Source organism: Rosa chinensis, chromosome 7, assembly GCF_002994745.2.
Source record: "Rosa chinensis cultivar Old Blush chromosome 7, RchiOBHm-V2, whole genome shotgun sequence".
NCBI classification, from domain to species: Eukaryota; Viridiplantae; Streptophyta; class Magnoliopsida; order Rosales; family Rosaceae; genus Rosa; species Rosa chinensis.
Genome location: NC_037094.1, coordinates 40629492 through 40650655, shown reverse-complemented (window position 1 = coordinate 40650655; position 21164 = coordinate 40629492). Strand labels below are relative to the sequence as shown.

At 37.3% G+C, this 21164-nt stretch overlaps 1 protein-coding gene across 1 annotated transcript in view; it reads right to left on the bottom strand.

Moving 5' to 3' along the window:
• The window catches only part of LOC112175918, a gene marked incomplete at both ends in the record, with an annotated part of 102879 nt that overhangs the window by 28258 nt on the left and 53457 nt on the right, over window positions 1-21164 (bottom strand). The window contains one exon of the mRNA XM_024313655.2: window positions 17367-18075. Within this exon, the coding sequence (XP_024169423.2) occupies window positions 17367-18075 (709 nt within the window). The remainder of the gene's footprint in view (window positions 1-17366; window positions 18076-21164) is intronic.

Genomic DNA, 21164 nt, shown 5'->3' with positions numbered 1-21164 from the left:
AAAAAAATCTAAGTGAAACACATTCAATTTACAATATGGTTAAAAAAAACAACATCTACAAATTGTACAACAATGATAAAAGACATGCTTAATTTTGTAACACTCATAAAACTTAAACTAAATCACAATTAAAGCTTGGCCTAACCGAAATCGCAATTTGTCACCATTCCACAAGTGTAGTACAAAAATTAGCATGCATTCTATATACAACAAAATCGATGACACTTTAAGTGCAAGGGATTTTAACAATCCCCGGCAACGGCGCCAAAAATTGATGCGGCTGAAATAGCCTCACAATTTAACCCTACAAAATGTAGTTGTCAGTATAGGATAAGCATGGATCGTTCAGTCCGGGGATTGTAGGGTACACCTACACAAAAAGGTCAATTAACAAATAAAAGAATAAAATGGGGGTTTTGGAATTTGGTTTCTAATCTACTAAAAATAAAAACAAAGCAAATAAAACTATATACAATGATCGACTTCCCTAACCTAGACCAATACCACTCAGAAATTACTAAGTGTAAAAACAGAAAATTCATTTCAACATGCTACAAAAATGTGCCCACCTTAAATGCCTAGATAAGAGCTCAAATGAAAAGCCTCAGCGGATCAATCCACTTATCTGATTCATTCTAATGTAGGCTTGAATCGGAAAAGTCCTTACCAAGCCTAATACTACTAATTTTCGAAAACACTCAGCGTAATTCTCTTAACTAGTAGTATTATCTAACCCTCGAATCAACTCACACGTGCAAATTAACCATTAGACATAGAATTTAACACGTAATTTCCAGAATCGTTTAACCATTGAACATAGTTTTTACCACTTTTTAGAACTAATTGCTACTTGTTTAACTCAGCGTCTTAACAAATAACAATTACTCTTGGCAAATTAAGCAAACACACAAAAACTCTCACCGTTATTCTAGCATGCAAACTTATGAACCTAACTCTGAAAATTACCAAAACACATAAAAGGGCACAAGATTGTAACATGCATCATAAAAGAATTCTCAAAATTAACTCAATAATAAACTGAAAATCTCAAAAATATTAATAAAAATATTCTGAAAATCTCACGTCTCCGATTACACAACTCGCAAATTGAAACACACAAAACCGGAATAAAAAATATAAGTAGAGTCATAGTTACACTTTGAAGCTTTCCTCAGCGGCTTAGCAACAAGGTGATGAACTTGTCTCTGCTATGGTGGTGGAGCGTCCTTGACTCAGCGCCTTAGAGCTTTGTAGATTGATGGATGGATGGAGGTCACGGTCTTGTAAGATATGGAGGTTTGAGGAGTGAATTGGGTAGTCTTGGAATGATCTTGGCTGGGAAGTGATAGGCAATGAATTATCTTAGCTGGGAAGTGATCTTGGCTGGGAAGTGATGCAAATTCAGTTCTGGACGTTGCCTATTTATAGGGGAGCATTGGTTGGCTTTCCCAACTGAAACGTCTTCTTTATGGCCTTAACTCCTCTCATAATGGGGCAATTCCTTTAATTTCCAAGCTGAAACGTCTTTCTCTTATTTATTTTTCCAGCTGAAACATCTTTTTCTTTTATTCCTCAACTGAAAACGTCTTTCTCTTATTTATTTTCCAGCTGAAACGTCTTTCTCTTTTATTCCTCAACTGAAAACATCTTTTCTCCTTTATTTCCCTTCTTCATTGCTTGGTCAAATATCTTAATGCTTTATTTTATGACTCCATCATTGCTGTTTCCAAGAGTTCAACCAGGCAACGTTTCCTACAACAAGCAAGAGAATATCAGAATTTTCTAGAGAAAATAAAGGGAAATTAAAATGTAAAGACCGCAAAAATAGTTGATAGTTAGGAATCCTGATCCAGCTAGGATTTTTCATGAATTTTACTTTTTCCGCCTATTTCACTCCAAACACTCAACAAGACTTTCAAAATGACTTAATGACTCAAAACACTAAACTAAGGGAGAAATAAGGCTAAAATGAGGCACATAATTAATAATATTGTCACACTTTTTTGCTCCTATCAGTCTGTTGTCCTTGAATCAAAGCCTGTGTAGAGTTTGTCAAGGCTTGGGTAGAACTAGTCAAGGCCTCCAACGTTTTGTCATAGTGAGCCATTGAGGGTCCTGAATTATGTGGAGGAGGTAGGTAAGGCCTTTGAAAAGATGATCCTTGGAATGAAGGCCCTTGTGGACGTTGGAAATTCCCTCCAAGAGGATTCTGTACGTTATCATTGTTGGTCCACTTGAAGTTGGGATGGTCCCTCCATCCTTGGTTGTAAGTATTGGAGTAAGGGTCATGTCTTGGACGTTGAGGTCCTCCTTGATATCCTCCTTGATATCCTCCAATAGCATTCGCAGATTCCCATCCTCCATTTTCATTGAGTTGGGGGCACTGATCTGTAACATGCCCTTGCATAGAGCATACCCCACAAGCTAGTGTTGCACTCGGTCCCTTGGAACTTACCACTTGGTTCATGAGAAGAGTAAGCTTATTCAGTTGGTCTTCAATGGCAGTATTCTTGCTCACCTCATGTACCCTACGAGTAGAGTGTCCTATCCCCTCATATTGTTGGGAGTTTAGGGCACGATTAGCTATAAGCTCCTTCCCAACCGCAGGTGACTTATCCACAAAAGCTCCTCCAGCTGCAGCATCCAACATTTGCCTTTCCAAAGGTAAGAGTCCTTCGTAGAAACATGTAAGTAGGGTCTCATCCTTCATCTGATGTTGAGGACATTGTGCAAGTAAGGAGTTGAACCTCTCATAGTAGGCAGCATAGGACTCATCATGAGCTTGCTCTATTCCACTGAGCTTCTTTCTGAGTGTGATGACCTTAGAAGCTAGGAAGTATTTTTCCAAGAAGGCCTTTCTCATTGTTTCCCATGACGTGATACGTCCTGCAGGAAGTTCATATAGCCAATCCTTGGTTCTATCAGCTAGAGAGAATGGAAATGCTCTCATCTTAAGAAGGTTCTCATCTGCTCCTTGTGGTTGCATGTTTGCACAAACAGATTGGAATTCTCGTACGTGCTTATTAGCATCCTCCATATTAAGTCCATGGAAGATAGGGAGCTTGTGCAACAATCCACTCTTAAGCTCAAACTCTGCCTGTCTTCCAGCTGCAGGGGCAGGGTATACTATGCCTGTAGGGGGTCCTCCTTCAACAGTTGCGGTGGAGAGTTCCCTAATAGATGCCATTCTCTCTTCCCTGACTTCTTCAGGTGGTGGTGAAGGTGGTGGTGTAGAGTTGGACGAAATCATAGGTGAAGGTGAACGTGAGGGAGGAGATGGACTCGGTGTAGGAGATGTAGACTCCTCAGAAAAGTAAATCCGCTTCCCTTGCTCGTTAAATGTGTACTCTTTGTATGTTGAAGGGGAAGGGCTTGTGTACTCAAGAAGTGAAGGATTCTTCAAACGAGCGAGCCTTTCTTCAATTTCCTTTATTGTGGAGGGTCTAAAAGGCTCGGTCATTCATAGGAATCCTGAACATCATCAAAATTCAAAGAAGTTAGCAAAGTATAAAGTGAGTTAATTACAAATTAGTGATTTATACATCAACTTTACTATTCACGAGTCACTATTCACAAGTTCCTATTCACGAATTTACTATTTATGATTTATACAAGTATAAATAGAGTATAAATTACAAACTATCCACAAATTTTTCACAAATAAACCACGTAAGAAGTTTATACAAGTACAAAACAACACAATTTACAAGTGGAGGTTATGTTCAAGTATCTTATTATCTTTACAAGATAAAGTTAATATCTCAATTGATTACAAGTTGTAAGTCGAGCCCAATAGAAACCACTACTATTGGTGAGATACGATCTAGGTATAGTCGCCTAGACATAAGTCACTTTCCTTTGTTTCAGAAGGCTAGATGGCCAGATTAAGAGATAAGTGAGAGGGAGGACTCATTTTGGTGACACTACGGAGGCTACTCCCTCATTGAGGTTTAGGCCCCTATTGGCTACTCCCACATTGTGGTTTACGCACAGTCTATAGTATCTCTGAGATCCAATTTGAACCCATCACCCAGGGTCTCAACCTAAGACACCACCTATATGCCCCTTACTCAGCTTGGAAAGAACTCATGTGTTAGACAGTTCTCCAAATGTTAATAAAAGCCGCCCTCAACTTCAGAAGACCTTAGAAAGGCACTAATGAAGGGTTAAGGCTAATATTAACAAAAGGGCCCTTATCTACTCATACGATTTTACACACTTATAACAATCAAGAATTTAACAATATTTACAATTAATTCTTTTCTTTTCTTTTGTTTAACAAGATTAGACACATTTTACAAAAACTTTCAAACAAGATTACAAACAAACGTCACAATTTTTTTTTTTTTATTATTATTTTTTTATTTTTTATTTTTCACGAAAATACTTACAAAAATTCTTATTCTTTCCTTTTCTTTACAATTATTCTCAACACTTAGGTACGGGAACAGGGAGTCTCGATGTGCAATGGGACTGAAACAGCTACCCTTTTCAAGACTATGTTTAATCCAATATACCGTAGTGAATCACAATATTTTCATTTGTTATGTATATCATCGATTTCGAATTAAATTCCAAGCGGTAAATCAAGAGGACGTGCGGCCCAAGTATATTCGTCTAGACACAAAGTCCCTCCTACATCCTTTGGGCAACCTTACTGAAATGGCCAGGTAGGGGAGGGCGACCACGAGAGGTAGAATCCATTTTGGCATGAGCTACTTCCACAATGTGGTTTAGGCTCATTTGCACGCACTTCTGGATTCAAGAACCTGTCATGAGCGTTGTCCCCTTCCTAGACACCATCCCACATAGGCTATACTTACTTGGAAGAAAAAGGTCCTAAGTGTGAAGACAGTTCAATGAATGTTAATAAAGACCGCCCTCAACCTTAAAGGACCTGGACCAGGTACCAATAAGGGGTTTAGGTCAATATTAATAAACACGACTTCACCTATTCCTTCTTTAATTTACAACCTACAATTAAACTCGTGTTCAACAATAAAAATAACAACCTATGTAATTAATCTACTAATTTTCGACAATTACAAATTAATTAACAAGAAATTTTTATTTATTTTTTTTTTTTCCGAAGACAACATATAACAAAACAAATATTCACATATTTAACAAGTGATTTTTCAATCCCTGGCAACGGCGCCAAAAATTGATACGCTCGAAAGCGAGCGTATAATTTAACCCTGAAATGTCATTAGTAGTTGATAGGAGCATTTTAATGCGACGTTTTAACTGTTATTTCCCTATATTTTCTGCGTTATTTCCTTAATAAAACTCTGTTTAGGAAAGTTTCCATTCTTCGAATGGGAAAGTTCCTAATTGTAGAAAGTTTCCGTTTTGTTGTTTCTATTTTCCATTTTTAGAAAGTTTCCATTTTAGTTTAAGAAAGTTTCCATTTCTTATTTTATAAAGCTTCTATTTTCAGGTTTTTGGAATAAATAAGCTGAATTGAGTTCATAAATGGAACGAGAAGTTTCATGAAGATGACATGGCAAGGAGAGAATCAAGGAAGAGTTTTTTTTTAAAAAAAGGAAAATATATTTTCCTTGGGGATTAAATTTGCTGTGTAATACTTAAGGAAAAAACAAGGTGACAACGTGGGAATTGAAGATGATTGATTGAGGATTTCAAGGAGAGATTTTCTTGGGAGACTTTTATGGAAAGAAATATTGTTGGAGGAATAATTTGGGGTGATTGCCAACGTGAAAATCAGAAATAATCAAGGAGATGACGCCAAGAGAGATTCAAGGGAGATATTAATGGAAGGAAAATATGTGTGCACCAAGGAAAAGCTAAAAAGGCGTCTAGATTCATCCCTAAATTCCCTAAAGGAATGTTGGCCGAAATTCATGAAGAAAATCAGAATAATTTCAAGGAAATTCGGCAATTAAATATTAGGGAGGTATTTTAGAGAATTATGATTGGTTGGAACACATCACAAGGCTTACTTGGCATTCTATGATTGGTTGGACCACATCATAAGCTTACTTGGCGAATTATCATTGGTTGAAGCTATGTGGAAAATTCTGATTGCTTTGTGAACCCTAGCCATGCTCCTATATAAAACTCCCCCTTTCTCAACGTCAAGGTTCCTCTCCCCCATACAATTTACACTTTAGAAAAAAATCAGAAAATCTTCTTAGCATAGCCGTGAGTTTCTCCATCCTCTAGTCATCTCCACGAGTTCAAGCAAGGCCAAGGGAGAAGAAGCATAGCCGTGAGCATCCATCATCCATCTCCAACCTTGAAGCTTGCTTTCGAGATTCAAGAGATCACCACATCAATCGTTCATCACCATCCCCATCTCACGGTGTAATCCGATTCTCCTTTGTAACCTTTGCTTTGAATTTCGTTGGTTATGAACTAGTTGACATATGTGTTTGAACAAATATTAATTTCTGGAATTTTATGATTAATTGAGAATTTTAAGATTCATATATTGTGATTCGAGAGTTGCTTATGTGAGTTTGTTTAATTAAATTTGCGTTATAGATAACTTTTGTATTTTAATCTTATGTGGTTGCAAACACTTAGGGTTTTGATATGAATGATGCTAGGTTTAAGAGCATGAAATCGACTTTTCGTTTTGTGTAAACTTGAATCAAAGTAGTAAAGGTTTTGTACAAAGATCGAATTTAATTAAAGAGAATTGCAATTAGGTGGACTTTTCCATACTAAGTTGTACACTTGAGTTGATAGCCTTTCTCTATGTGTAATGCGTTAAACATGACATGATTGACTAGCTTTCTAGGGTTTGATTGCATGTTTGATAGGATTGATCTAGGTGCTTTCGCTTAGGTTAATTAGCATTGAAAAGTAAAAAATGGGAATTCATTTGCTTTCGAATGTTTCACATGATCAACTCCTTTCTCATGACTTAGATGAACAATATTAGGGTTTGAGTCAATTTTAATCATATGTTTCGATTTTGATCTTTGTTCTCTCATTCCATCTTTGTATTTATGTTTTTGCATTTTAATTCTTTTGTTAACTTAGTTTTATTTTCGAAAAACCAAAAACAAAATCTCCCCCCTTTTTCGTAAATAATGTTTATACTTGTGAATATCTTTGTAAATATTATACTTTGTTTTAATTTTAATTGTTTAATTGTTTGACGATGACAGGTGTACCCTCAATCCCCGGAATAGAACGATCCCTATTTATTACGTACTACTAATGACATTTCAGGGTTAAATTATGCGCTTGCTTTCAGGCGCATCAATTTTTGGCGCCGTTGCCGGGGATTGAAAAATCACTTGTTAAATATGTGAATATTTGTTTTGTTTATTTATTGTGTTCGAAAAAAAAAAAATTACTTGTTAATTGTTTGTAATTCTGTAAATTAGTTAATTAATTACTTAGGTTGTTATTTATATTATTGAACACGAATTTTAATTGTGAGTTGTAAATTAAAGAGGAATAGGTGAAGTCGTGTTTATTAATATTGGCCTAAACCCCTTATTGGTGCCTAGTTCAGGTCCCTTAAGGTTGAGGGCGGCCTTTATTAACATTCATTGAACTGTCTTCACACTTATGAACTTTTTCATCTTAGTAAGTATAGCCTCTGTGGAATGGTGTCTAGGAAGGGGACAACGTTCATGACGGGTTTTTGAATCCAGAAGTGCTTCCAAATGGGCCTAAACCACTATGTGGGAGTAGCTCATGCCAAAATGGATTTTTCCTCTCGTGTTCGTCCTCCCCCACCTGGCCATTTCAGTAAGGTTGCCCAAAGGATTTGAAAGGGACTTTGTGTCTAGGCGACTATACTTGGGCCGCACGTCCACTTGATTTACCGCTTGGAATTTAATTCGATATCGACAATATTTATAACAAAACAAAATGTTGTGATACACTAAGGTAAAAAAAAAACATTTGTGTTAATATTTTTCATGTTTTTTTTTACTCACTTGTGTACCTAACTTGTGTCTTGTGTACAATGTACTTGTTAATTATATTTGTAGTTTGTAATTCTTTGTTACTTGTTTATATTTTTTTTGTATTTCTTTGTTAATTATAGTTACTAACTTTATTTAATGGAGGTACTGTCTGGCTGAAAGACGTTAAACTCAAGCGCTGCTTGGGAGGCAACCCAATTCAGAAGTAGATGTGGAGGAGAGCCTTCAACGCAGATTTGTTTTTTTTTCTTCCCTACTTCTTTACTTTGTAACTTTTGTTTTTCTTTGAACTTTATTTTCGTAAATTCCATCTCTATATGCTTAAGTGTTTCATTGCATGCTTTTAATTGATTACATTGAGGACAATGCAATATTTAAGTGTGGGGGAAGGGATTTATACTTTTGTTTTGAGTCATATATATTGAAAAATACAAAAAAATTGAAAAATGTCAAAAATTTAAAAATTTTCGTTGTTTTTGTTTTTGTTTTGAGTCTTAGGATGCCATTTCAACTGTCTAGGATGATTCTATATCCCTGAAATCATGATTAAAAGAGGATCACAAAATTGAGATGATTTCTACAATGGTATTCTTTGGTTAATTGAGATATATGAAAAATGTATGCATGTGTAGCGGATATGGATTTCGTAACCTTGGTACAGAATATGAGCATGTTAGGATGAGTTTTGATTCATAAAAGCCCATGTGAGATATTTGAGCCATGTCCCGTTTTCTTGGAGTGATAAATGAAATATATTCTTAATTTCTTGGCGATGTTTTGATGATCTCATTATTCTTTCATCTTGATTGACTACTTGCCATAGATTAAGTTTGATGGACTAGAGAATGCTAGAATTCGCTCTTGTGCTTGTTGAGACGTATATCAATACATGGCCCTGATTCTGGAAGGGATAGAGACAACCTAGGAATTACCACCATTGCCATATAAACCTGTGTCCCTAATTGTGCCCGTCGTGGGACTCCCCTAGATAAGCCCCTTTGAGCCTACATTAAGCCTTTTCATTCATCACCCTTAAAACCCTTAACCATGAAGCTTAGTATAGTTACAATCCTACCCTTTGTTCTAAGAACTTAGTGGAGCTATCTTTTGAGACATACTACGTGGGTTTGGTGCTAAGGATGAAAATTGAGAAGAGGTGAAAGTTCAAGTGTGGGGGTAGACTTGTCCATGGAAGAAAAATGTGTGAAAAAGCCGAGAAAAAGAAAAAGAAAAATAAAAACATGCACGGCTAAGAAAAAGAAAAAGAAAATGTCTATGGATTTTAGTCCCCCATACTTGGTGAGTTTGGAGTTTACTTTGAATTGAAGGCCCATTACAGAAAAATTTGGCCTTTGTGAAAATTTGGCCTTTGTCCAACTCCTTAGTGACCAAAGGAAGTTTAGAGTGAAGTTTGGGCCCAACATGAAGACATTAGGCCCCTTTATAACAGCCCCATGGGAAAGTGACGTTTTTGCATACTTGGTGGATTTGTAGAAGTCTCTCTACACCAACATGAGCTCTACTAGGTTTTTAGGACACTTTGTTAAAATTCTTACCCTTCGTTTCTTTAAACCTTGAGCCATGGCCCCATTACAACCCTTGATAAGACCTTCTTGATCCTTAAGATGGGATAGCCCTTGATGTGGAGATGAGTTACAAGAGTTGAACCTATGGCTTGGGTCCATCTGTGCAAGTAGTTGATATCCTTCATGAGATCTTTAAAAGAAAAAATACATATGCTTTCGTTTCTTGCATTATGTGATATACTTGCTATCTTTCACATATACTTGAGTGTATAAGCTTTTAAGCATTGCCATGATCTGAGAGAAGAAAGAGTGGATATGCCTTGTGAGGATTGAATCAAACTTGTTTGAAGCATGCTTAACAGAACCCATCACCATTGTTACAACCAAGTCCTACTTGTGTGTGTGAAGATTATGTGTTTTAATTAACCCTCGAATGCTTAAACATTGATTCTTGGTTGAGTGCTAATCTTGGTGTTGTGAAAGTAAGAGATTGCTGAGACAAAAAGTTGAAGGGCAATAGAGTCATTGTTTGTGTAGAGTCTTTAAATTTTCGTTGAGTCTTAGTTGAGTCTTTGTGTGATTTTGCTAAGGGACTAGCAAAAGCTAAGTGTGGGGGAATTTGATAGGAGCATTTTAATGCGACGTTTTAACTGTTATTTCCCTATATTTTCTGCGTTATTTCCTTAATAAAACTCTGTTTAGGAAAGTTTCCATTCTTCGAATGGGAAAGTTCCTAATTGTAGAAAGTTTCCGTTTTGTTGTTTCTATTTTCCATTTTTAGAAAGTTTCCATTTTAGTTTAAGAAAGTTTCCATTTCTTATTTTATAAAGCTTCTATTTTCAGGTTTTTGGAATAAATAAGCTGAATTGAGTTCATAAATGGAACGAGAAGTTTCATGAAGATGACATGGCAAGGAGAGAATCAAGGAAGAGTTTTTTTTTAAAAAAAGGAAAATATATTTTCCTTGGGGATTAAATTTGCTGTGTAATACTTAAGGAAAAAAACAAGGTGACAACGTGGGAATTGAAGATGATTGATTGAGGATTTCAAGGAGAGATTTTCTTGGGAGACTTTTATGGAAAGAAATATTGTTGGAGGAATAATTTGGTGTGATTGCCAACGTGAAAATCAGAAATAATCAAGGAGATGACGCCAAGAGAGATTCAAGGGAGATATTTATGGAAGGAAAATATGTGTGCACCAAGGAAAAGCTAAAAAGGCGTCTAGATTCATCCCTAAATTCCCTAAAGGAATGTTGGCCGAAATTCATGAAGAAAATCAGAATAATTTCAAGGAAATTCGGCAATTAAATATTAGGGAGGTATTTTAGAGAATTATGATTGGTTGGAACACATCACAAGGCTTACTTGGCATTCTATGATTGGTTGGACCACATCATAAGCTTACTTGGCGAATTATCATTGGTTGAAGCTATGTGGAAAATTCTGATTGCTTTGTGAACCCTAGCCATGCTCCTATATAAAACTCCCCCTTTCTCAACGTCAAGGTTCCTCTCCCCCATACAATTTACACTTTAGAAAAAAATCAGAAAATCTTCTTAGCATAGCCGTGAGTTTCTCCATCCTCTAGTCATCTCCACGAGTTCAAGCAAGGCCAAGGGAGAAGAAGCATAGCCGTGAGCATCCATCATCCATCTCCAACCTTGAAGCTTGCTTTCGAGATTCAAGAGATCACCACATCAATCGTTCATCACCATCCCCATCTCACGGTGTAATCCGATTCTCCTTTGTAACCTTTGCTTTGAATTTCGTTGGTTATGAACTAGTTGACATATGTGTTTGAACAAATATTAATTTCTGGAATTTTATGATTAATTGAGAATTTTAAGATTCATATATTGTGATTCGAGAGTTGCTTATGTGAGTTTGTTTAATTAAATTTGCGTTATAGATAACTTTTGTATTTTAATCTTATGTGGTTGCAAACACTTAGGGTTTTGATATGAATGATGCTAGGTTTAAGAGCATGAAATCGACTTTTCGTTTTGTGTAAACTTGAATCAAAGTAGTAAAGGTTTTGTACAAAGATCGAATTTAATTAAAGAGAATTGCAATTAGGTGGACTTTTCCATACTAAGTTGTACACTTGAGTTGATAGCCTTTCTCTATGTGTAATGCGTTAAACATGACATGATTGACTAGCTTTCTAGGGTTTGATTGCATGTTTGATAGGATTGATCTAGGTGCTTTCGCTTAGGTTAATTAGCATTGAAAAGTAAAAAATGGGAATTCATTTGCTTTCGAATGTTTCACATGATCAACTCCTTTCTCATGACTTAGATGAACAATATTAGGGTTTGAGTCAATTTTAATCATATGTTTCGATTTTGATCTTTGTTCTCTCATTCCATCTTTGTATTTATGTTTTTGCATTTTAATTCTTTTGTTAACTTAGTTTTATTTTCGAAAAACCAAAAACAAAATCTCCCCTTCGTAATAATGTTTATACTTGTGAATATCTTTGTAAATATTATACTTTGTTTTAATTTTAATTGTTTAATTGTTTGACGATGACAGGTGTACCCTCAATCCCCGGAATAGAACGATCCCTATTTATTACGTACTACTAATGACATTTCAGGGTTAAATTATGCGCTTGCTTTCAGGCGCATCAATTTTTTGGCGCGCCAGATAGGGGTTAAGGCCAATATTAACAAAAGAGACTTCACCTATTCCATTCAATTTACAACTTCCCATAACAAATTCGGAATCAATACTTGTTCATACATAAGTGTCAACTAAGGCAAACCAACGAAAATTACAAAGCAAAGGTACAAGGAGAATCGGATTACACCGTGATGAAGATGAGATGGATGAAGTGATGATGTGGTCTCTTGAATTTCGAAAGCAATCTTCAAGGTGGAGGGTGGATGGTATGCACGGCTTGTCTTCTTCTTCCTTGGCCTTGCTTGCACTTCGTGGTTGCCCTAGAGGATGGAGAGGAGCACGGCTAAGCTAGAGAGTTTTCTGAATTATTTCTCAAGTGTAGAACGTAAAAAGTTTGGAACTCGGAACTTCTTCACGTTGAGAGAAGAGAGGAATATATAGGGGACGGCTTCTAGGTCTTCAAGCCGTGAATTTCTTCTTTATTTTCCATGGAATTAATCTGAAAATGCCACATAGTTTCCTCCAATGATAGCATGCCACATAAGCCCTATGAGGTGGTGCAACCAATCACAACATTCTCTTTTAATTCCCTAGAAATATTTCCGAAATTCCTTGAGATAATTTCTGATTTTTCTTGTTTAATTTCGGCCAACTTCCTTTAGGAATTCTAGGAATGAATCTAGACTCCATTTAAGCTTTTCTTGGTCTCCACCTTTTTCTCTTTCCTTAAAACTCTCTAGGAAATCTTTTTGCCGAAATCTCTTTGTTTACTTCTTGATTCACACGGCAATTCTCTCTCCTTCCTTGTATTTCTCACGGCAATCCCTAGCTTCTCTCTCTCTTTAAACGGCAAAGGCTCAAGATAACTCTTCCAAGAATATCTCATTCCAAGAAAATCTCCCTAGAAAATCTCCACCAAAATCTTCTTATTATTTCCTGATTTTCCACGTCATCTTCCTTGTTTCTCTCTAGGATTTCACGGCAAAACATCTTTAGGGCTAGGGTTTGCGTCACAAACCCTAGTTCCATGGGCCTTTGTGGGCTTTTATCCAAGTAGCCGAAAATCCAACAAGTCTTGAGAGTTTTTGGGCCTCCATGCGTCACCTTTATGCCATGTCATCATCTAGAGTCTTCAAGAAGCTTCCCTCATGCCATGTACTTCATTAATTCGATCTCCATTCTTGGTTGGCTCAAGAGTCTTGTTTTGGCCAGCTTTCCTCTTTGGACAGGGTTTCCTGGTTGGACCAGGAAAACTTCTTTTCTTCATTTCTGCTCATTTGTGCTTCCCTTTGTACTTCATCTTTGCTCCCCTTGTAGTTCGCAAGCTCCTCTTTCCATTTATGAGTTCATTTCCACTTTCTAGCTCGGAGGTCCTGAAAATAGAAACTAGTAAGAAAAATAGAAACTTTCCTAAAATGAAAAAATGGCAACTTTCCTAACTGAAAATGGGAAACTTTCTAAAAATGACAAATAGAAACTACCGAAAATGGAAACTTACTAGAAATGATAAATAGAAACTACAAAAATAGAAACTTTCTACAAATAGGAACTTCCCCAATCAAAGAATGGAAACTTTCCTAAACAGAGTTTTATTAAGGAAATAACGCAGAAAATGTAGGGAAATGCAGTTAAAACGTCGCATTAAAATGCTCCTATCAAATTCCCCCACACTTAGCTTTTGCTAGTCCCTTAGCAAAATCACACTAAGACACATACTAAGACTCAACGAAAATTAAAGACTTGACACGAAACAGACTCTATAGCCCTTCAACTTTTTGTCTCAGCAATCTCTTACTTTCACAACACCAAGATTAGCACTTCACCAAGAATAAATGTTTAGGCATTCGAGAGTTAATTAAAACACATAAGTTACATATACACAAGTAGGACTTGGTTGGAACAATGGTGATGGTTTCTGTTAAGCATGCTTCAAACAAGTATGATTCAAATCCTCACAAGTTATATCCACTCTTTCTTCTCTCAGATCATGGCAATGCTTAAAAGCTTATACACTCAAGTATATGTGAAAGATAGCAAGTATATCACATAATTCAAGAAACGAAAGCACATGTATAATTTTCTTTTAAAGATCTCATGAAGGATACCAACTACTTGCACAGATGGACCCAAGCCATAGGTTCAACTCTTGTAACTCATCTCCACATCAAGGGCTGTCCCATCTTAAGGATCAAGAAGGTCTTCTTAAAGGTTGTAATGGGGCCAAGGCTCAAGGTTTTAAGAAATGAAGGGTAAGGATTTATCAAAGTGTCCTAAAAACCTAGCAGAGCACATGTAAATGTAGAGACCACAAGAAATCCACCAATGCATTGCAAAAACGTCACTTCCCCTAGAGGTAACATAAAAGGGGCCTAATGTCTTCATGTTGGGCCCAATCTTCATTGTAAACTTCCCTTGAACTCTAGTGAATGGACAAAGGTCAAATTTTCCTTTAATAGGCCTTCATTTCAAAGTAAACTCCAAAATCACTAAGTATGGAGGACTAAAATCCATAAATATTTCTTTCTTTTCTTTTCTAGCCGTACAAATTTTTTTTTCTTTTCTTTTATTTTTCACGGCTTTCACATATTTTTTTCTTTATGGACAAGTCTACCCCCACACTTGAACTTTAACCTCTTCTCAATTTCCATCCTTAGCACCAAACCCACGTAGTATGTCTCAAAAGATAGCTCCACTAAGTTCTTAGAACAAAGGGTAGGGTTGTAACTATACTAAGCTTCATGGTTAAGGGTTTTAAGGGTGATGAATGAAAAGGCTTAATGTAGGCTCAAAGGGCTTATCTAGGGGGGTCCCACGACGGGCACAAATGGGGACACAGGTTTATTTGGCAATGGTGGTAATTCCTAGGATGCCTCTATCCTTTCCAGAATCAGGGCCATGTATTGATATAACGTCTCAACAAGCACAAGAGTGAATTCTAGCATTCTCTAGTCCATCAAACTTAATCTATGGCAAGTAGTCAATCAAGATGAAAGAATAATGAGATCATCAAAACATCGCCAAGAAATTAAGAATATATTTTTCATTTATCACTCCAAGAAAAAGGGACATGGCTCAATTATCTCACATGGCTTTTATGAATCAAAACTCATCTTAACATGCTCATATTCTGTACCAAAGTTCACGAATTCCATATCCACTACAAGGCACATATTTTTCATATATCTCAATTAACCAAAGAATACCATGTTTAAATCATCTCAATATTGTGATCCTCTTTTAGTCATGATTTCAGAGATATAGAATCATCCTAGACAGTTGAAAGGGCATCCTAAGACTCAAAACAAAAACAAAACCAACGAAAATTTTTAAATTTTTGACATTTTTCAATTTTTTTGTATTTTTCAATATATATGACTCAAAATATGACTCAAAACAAAAGTATAAATCCCTTCCCCCACACTTAAATATTGCATTGTCCTCAATGTAATCAAGAATAAGCATGCAATGAAACAAGTAAGCATATAGGGATGGAATTTACGAAAATGACTACCAAAATAAAGAAAAATTGGAGAAGTAAAAGGGAGAGATAAAACAAATCTGCGTTGACGACTCCTCCACAGCTACTTCTGAATTGGGTTGCCTCCCAAGCAGCGCTTAATGTTTATAGTCTTTCAGCCTAGACTTGTACCTCCTTTTAATCCTCAGGGTTTGGAACGTTTTGGAGGGGTACATCCTCCACTTCATGTTCCACAAATGCCTCATAGTAAGGCTTCAAGCGATGGCCATTCACTTTGAACTCGTTATTTGTATGTTCACTCTTTATCTGCACAGCTCCATGAGGAAACACATGAGTGATAATAAAAGGCCCAATCCAACGAGAACGAAGCTTACCTGGGAAGAGTTTGAGACGAGAATGGAAGAGAAGAACTTTTTGACCCACAACAAAAGTCTTCCTTCGAATCATTTTGTCATGGAATGCCTTCGTCTTATCCTTGTAAATTTGAGCACTTTCGAAGGCATCATTCCTAATCTCCTCTAACTCTTGCAATTGCAACTTCCTATGAAGCCCAGCTGCATCAATATCCATGTTGAACTGCTTCACAGCCCACCAAGCTTTGTGCTCCAACTCCACAGGTAAATGGCAAGGTTTGCCATAGATAATTCGATATGGTGACATACCTATGGGAGTTTTGTATGCAGTTCTGTAGGCCCACAAAGCATCCTCTAGACGCAAGGACCAGTCCTTCCTGTTGGGGTTCACAGTCTTCTCCAATATCCCCTTAATCTGACGATTAGAGACCTCAGCCTGCCCACTAGTTTGTGGGTGATAAGGTGTAGAAACGTTATGTGTGACATCATATCTCCTCAAGAGAGCCTCAATCGTCCGATTGCAAAAATGGGATCCTCCATCACTAATGAGAACTCTAGGCATTCCAAACCTGCTAAAGATGTTAGACTTGATAAAATCTGCAACAACCTTAGAGTCATTAGTTCTAGTGGCCTTTGCTTCCACCCATTTGGAAACATAGTCCACTGCAAGTAAGATATAGAGAAACCCAAAAGATGAAGGGAAAGGTCCCATGAAATCTATACCCCAGACATCAAATATTTCAACAGTTATTATATTGGATAATGGCATTTGATCTCTAGGACCTAGATTTCCTGTTCTTTGGCACTTATCACAAGTTAAACAATAGGCATGTGCATCCCTAAATAATGTTGGCCAATAGAACCCAGACTCTAGCACCTTAAACGCAGTCTTCTTAGACCCAAAGTGACCCCCACATGCTTTAGAGTGGCAAAAAGAAAGTATAGCATTATGTTCATGTTCAGGCACACATCTCCTAATCAATTGATCAGAGCAATACTTCCACAAATAAGGTTCATCCCACACATATTGCTTAACAGTTTTCCTAAGCCTATCCCTATGAGCACGTGACATGGGATCAGGAATCTTTCTAGACACAATATAATTCACAATGTCTGCATACCATGGTTCACTTACCTGGATTCCAAAGAGTTGTTCATCTGGAAACGTCTCCACCAGAGGGAGACGGTCTTCTGCGTGCACCAAACGACTCAAGTGGTCAGCTACCACGTTTTCACTACCCTTCTTGTCCTTGATTTCCACGTCGAATTCTTGCAAGAGTAGGATCCATCTGATGAGCCTTGGTTTCGCCTCTTTCTTGGTCATCAAGTATTTCAAAGCTGCATGGTCAGTAAAGATAGTAACTTTGGTACCAAGTAAATAAGAGCGAAACTTCTCAAGGGCAAAGACAACTGCAAGGAGCTCTTTCTCTGTGGTGGAGTAGTTCATTTGTGCATCATTTAGAGTCCTTGAGGCGTAGTAGATGGCATAGGGTAGCTTGTCCTTCCTTTGCCCCAAAACAGCTCCAACTGCATAGTCAGAGGCATCACACATCAACTCAAAGGGCAGGGACCAATCTGGAGGTAACATGATGGGGGCAGACGTCAACAACTCCTTAAGCTTGTCAAAAGCTTCTTGACACTCCTTGTCAAAGTGGAAGGGCACATCCTTCTGGAGTAGTTGACATAAGGGTCTCGAAATCTGAGAGAAGTCCTTGATGAACCTCCTATAAAAACCTGCATGGCCAAGGAAAGAACGAATCTCTCTCACAGAAGTGGGAGAGGGTAAGTGACGCACAATATCAACCTTGGCTTTATCAACCTCTATACCCCTAGCAGAGACAATATGTCCTAGAACTATTCCTTGCTTAACCATAAAATGACATTTTTCCCAGTTTAAGACAAGGTTAGTTTCCATGCATCGTTTCAGAATTATTTCCAGATTATTAAGACAATCATCAAAATTCTTTCCAAAAACTGAAAAGTCATCCATGAATACCTCTATGATTTTCTCAATATAATCTGAAAAGATACTTACCATACATCTCTGAAACGTACCTGGAGCGTTGCAAAGTCCGAAGGGCATACGTCTATAGGCAAATGTTCCAAAGGGGCAAGTGAAGGTTGTCTTCTCTTGATCTTCATTTGCAATTGCAATCTGGTTGTAACCAGAATATCCATCCAGAAAACAATAGTAGTCATGTCCAGCTAGGCGCTCAAGCATCTGATCAATGAATGGCAGAGGAAAGTGGTCTTTCCTTGTAGTTGCGTTGAGCCTCCTATAGTCAATGCACACTCTGTGGCCTGTGACTGTCCTTTGGGGCACCAGTTCGTTATCAGCATTCTTTACCACAGTGATCCCAGACTTCTTGGGCACGACCTGAACTGGGGAGACCCACTTGGAGTCTGAAATAGGGTAGATCACCCCACAATCAAGGAGTTTGATAACCTCCTTCTTCACTACTTCCATCATTGGAGGGTTGAGACGACGTTGAGCCTCTCTAGTAGGTTTAGACCCTCCTCCAGAAGTATCCTATGGACGCAAGTTGTAGGGCTGATTCCCTTGATGTCCGCCAATGTCCATCCTATGGCGGTCTTGTGTTGCTTCAACATGTCCACCAACTTCTCTTCTTGTGGAGTCGTTAGTGCAGAGGACACAATCACTGGTAAGGTCTCCTTGTCCCCTAAGTAGACATACTTCAAATGGTCTGGAAGAGGTTTTAGCTCAAGTTCTGGGGCCTGGACCACTGAAGGTAAAGTCTTGTTAGTGGATAACTGAATGGACAAGGGAGAAACAGACTTACCTATGAAGGGTGATGCCTCAAGGAAGGAGACGTTTTCAATGATTTTCTCTGATAGGAGCAAAAAAGTGTGACAATATTATTAATTATGTGCCTCATTTTAGCCTTATTTCTCCCTTAGTTTAGTGTTTTGAGTCATTAAGTCATTTTGAAAGTCTTGTTGAGTGTTTGGAGTGAAATAGGCGGAAAAAGTAAAATTCATGAAAAATCCTAGCTGGATCAGGATTCCTAACTGTCAACTATTTTTGCGGTCTTTACATTTTAATTTCCCTTTATTTTCTCTAGAAAATTCTGATATTCTCCTGCTTGTTGTAGGAAACGTTGCCTGGTTGAACTCTTGGAAACAGCAATGATGGAGTCATAAAATGAAGCATTAAGATATTTGACCAAGCAATGAAGAAGGGAAATAAAGGAGAAAAGATGTTTTCAGTTGAGGAATAAAAGAAAAAGATGTTTCCGCTGGAAAATAAATAAGAGAAAGACGTTTTCAGTTGGGGAATAAAGGAAGAAAGACGTTTTCAGTTGAGGAATAAAAGAAAAAGATGTTTCAGCTGGAAAAATAAATAAGAGAAAGATGTTTCAGCTTGGAAATTAAAGGAATTGCCCCATTATGAGAGGAGTTAAGGCCATAAAGAAGACGTTTCAGTTGAGAAAGCCAACCAATGCTCCCCTATAAATAGGCAACGTCCAGAACTGAATTTGCATCACTTCCCAGCCAAGATCATTCCAAGACTACCCAATTCACTCCTCAAACCTCCATATCTTACAAGACCGTGACCACCATCCATCCATCAATCTACAAAGCTCTAAGGCGCTGAGTCAAGGACGCTCCACCACCATAGTAGAGACAAGTTCATCACCGTGTTGCTAAGCCGCTGAGGAAAGCTTCAAAGTGTAACTATGACTCTACTTATAATTTTTGTTTCGGTTTTGTGTGTTTCAATTTGTGAGTTGTGTAATTGGAGACATGAAATTTTCAGAATATTTTTATTAATATTTTTGAGATTTTCAGTTTATTATTGAGTTAATTTCGAGAATTCTTTTATGATGCATGTTACAATCTTGTGCCCTTTTACGTGTTTAGGTAATTTTCAGAGTTAGGTTAATAAGTTTGCATGCTAGAATAATGGTGAGAGTTCTTGTGTGTTTTCTTAATTTGCCAAGAGTAATTGTTATTTGTTAAGGCGCTGAGTTAAACAAGTAGCAATTAGTTCTAAAAAGTGGTAAAAACTATGTTCAATGGTTTAACGATTCTGGAAATTACGTGTTAAATTCTATGTCTAATGGTTAATTTGCACGTGTGAGTTGATTCGAGGGTTAGATAATACTACTAGTTAAGAGAATTACGCTGAGTGTTTTCGAAAATTAGTAGTATTAGGCTTGGTAAGGACTTTTCCGATTCAAGCCTACATTAGAATGAATCAGATAAGTGGATTGATCCGCTGAGGCTTTTCATTTGAGCTCTTATCTAGGCATTTAAGGTGGGCACATTTTTGTAGCATGTTGAAATGAATTTTCTGTTTTTACACTTAGTAATTTCTGAGTGGTATTGGTCTAGGTTAGGGAAGTCGATCATTGTATATAGTTTTATTTGTTTTGTTTTTATTTTAAGTAGATTAGGAACCAAAATTCAAAACCCCCCATTTTATTATTTTATTTGTTAATTGACCTTTTTGTGTAGGTGTACCCTACAATCCCCGGACTGAACGATCCCTGCTTATCCTATACTGACAACTACATTTTGCAGGGTTAAATTGTGAGGCTATTTCAGCCGCACCAATTTTTGGCGCCGTTGCCGGGGATTGTTAAAATTCCTTGCACTTAAAGTGTCATCGATTTTGTTGTATATAGAATGCATGCTAATTTTTGTACTACACTTGTGGAATGGTGACAAATTGCGATTTCGGTTAGGCCAAGCTTTAATTGTGATTTAGTTTAAGTTTTATGAGTGTTACAAAATTAAGCATGTCTTTTATCATTGTTGTACAATTTGTAGAAGTTTTTTTTAAGTATGTTGTAAATTGTATGTGTTTCACTTAGATTAATATACTTAGGTTATGAATTTAGCTAAATACTTAATTGTTGTAAGTGTGTAAAATCGTATGAGTAGACAAGGGCCCTTTTGTTAATATTGGCCTAAACCCTTCATTAGTACCTTGCTCAGGTCTCTTGAGGTTGAGGGCGGCCTTTATTAGCACTTGGAGAACGGTCTAACACATTAGTTAATTTCCCAGCTGAGTAAGGGGCGCATACGGATGGTGTCTTAGGTTGAGACCCTGGGTGATGGGTTCAATTGGATCTCAGAGATACTATAGAATGAGCGTAAACCACTATGTGGGAGTAGCCGATAGGGGCCTAAACCTTAATGAGGAAGTAGCCTCCGTAGTATCACAAAAATGAGTCCTCCCTCTCACTTACCTCTTAATCTGGCCATTCGGCCTTCTGAAACAAAGGAAAGAGACTTATGTCTAG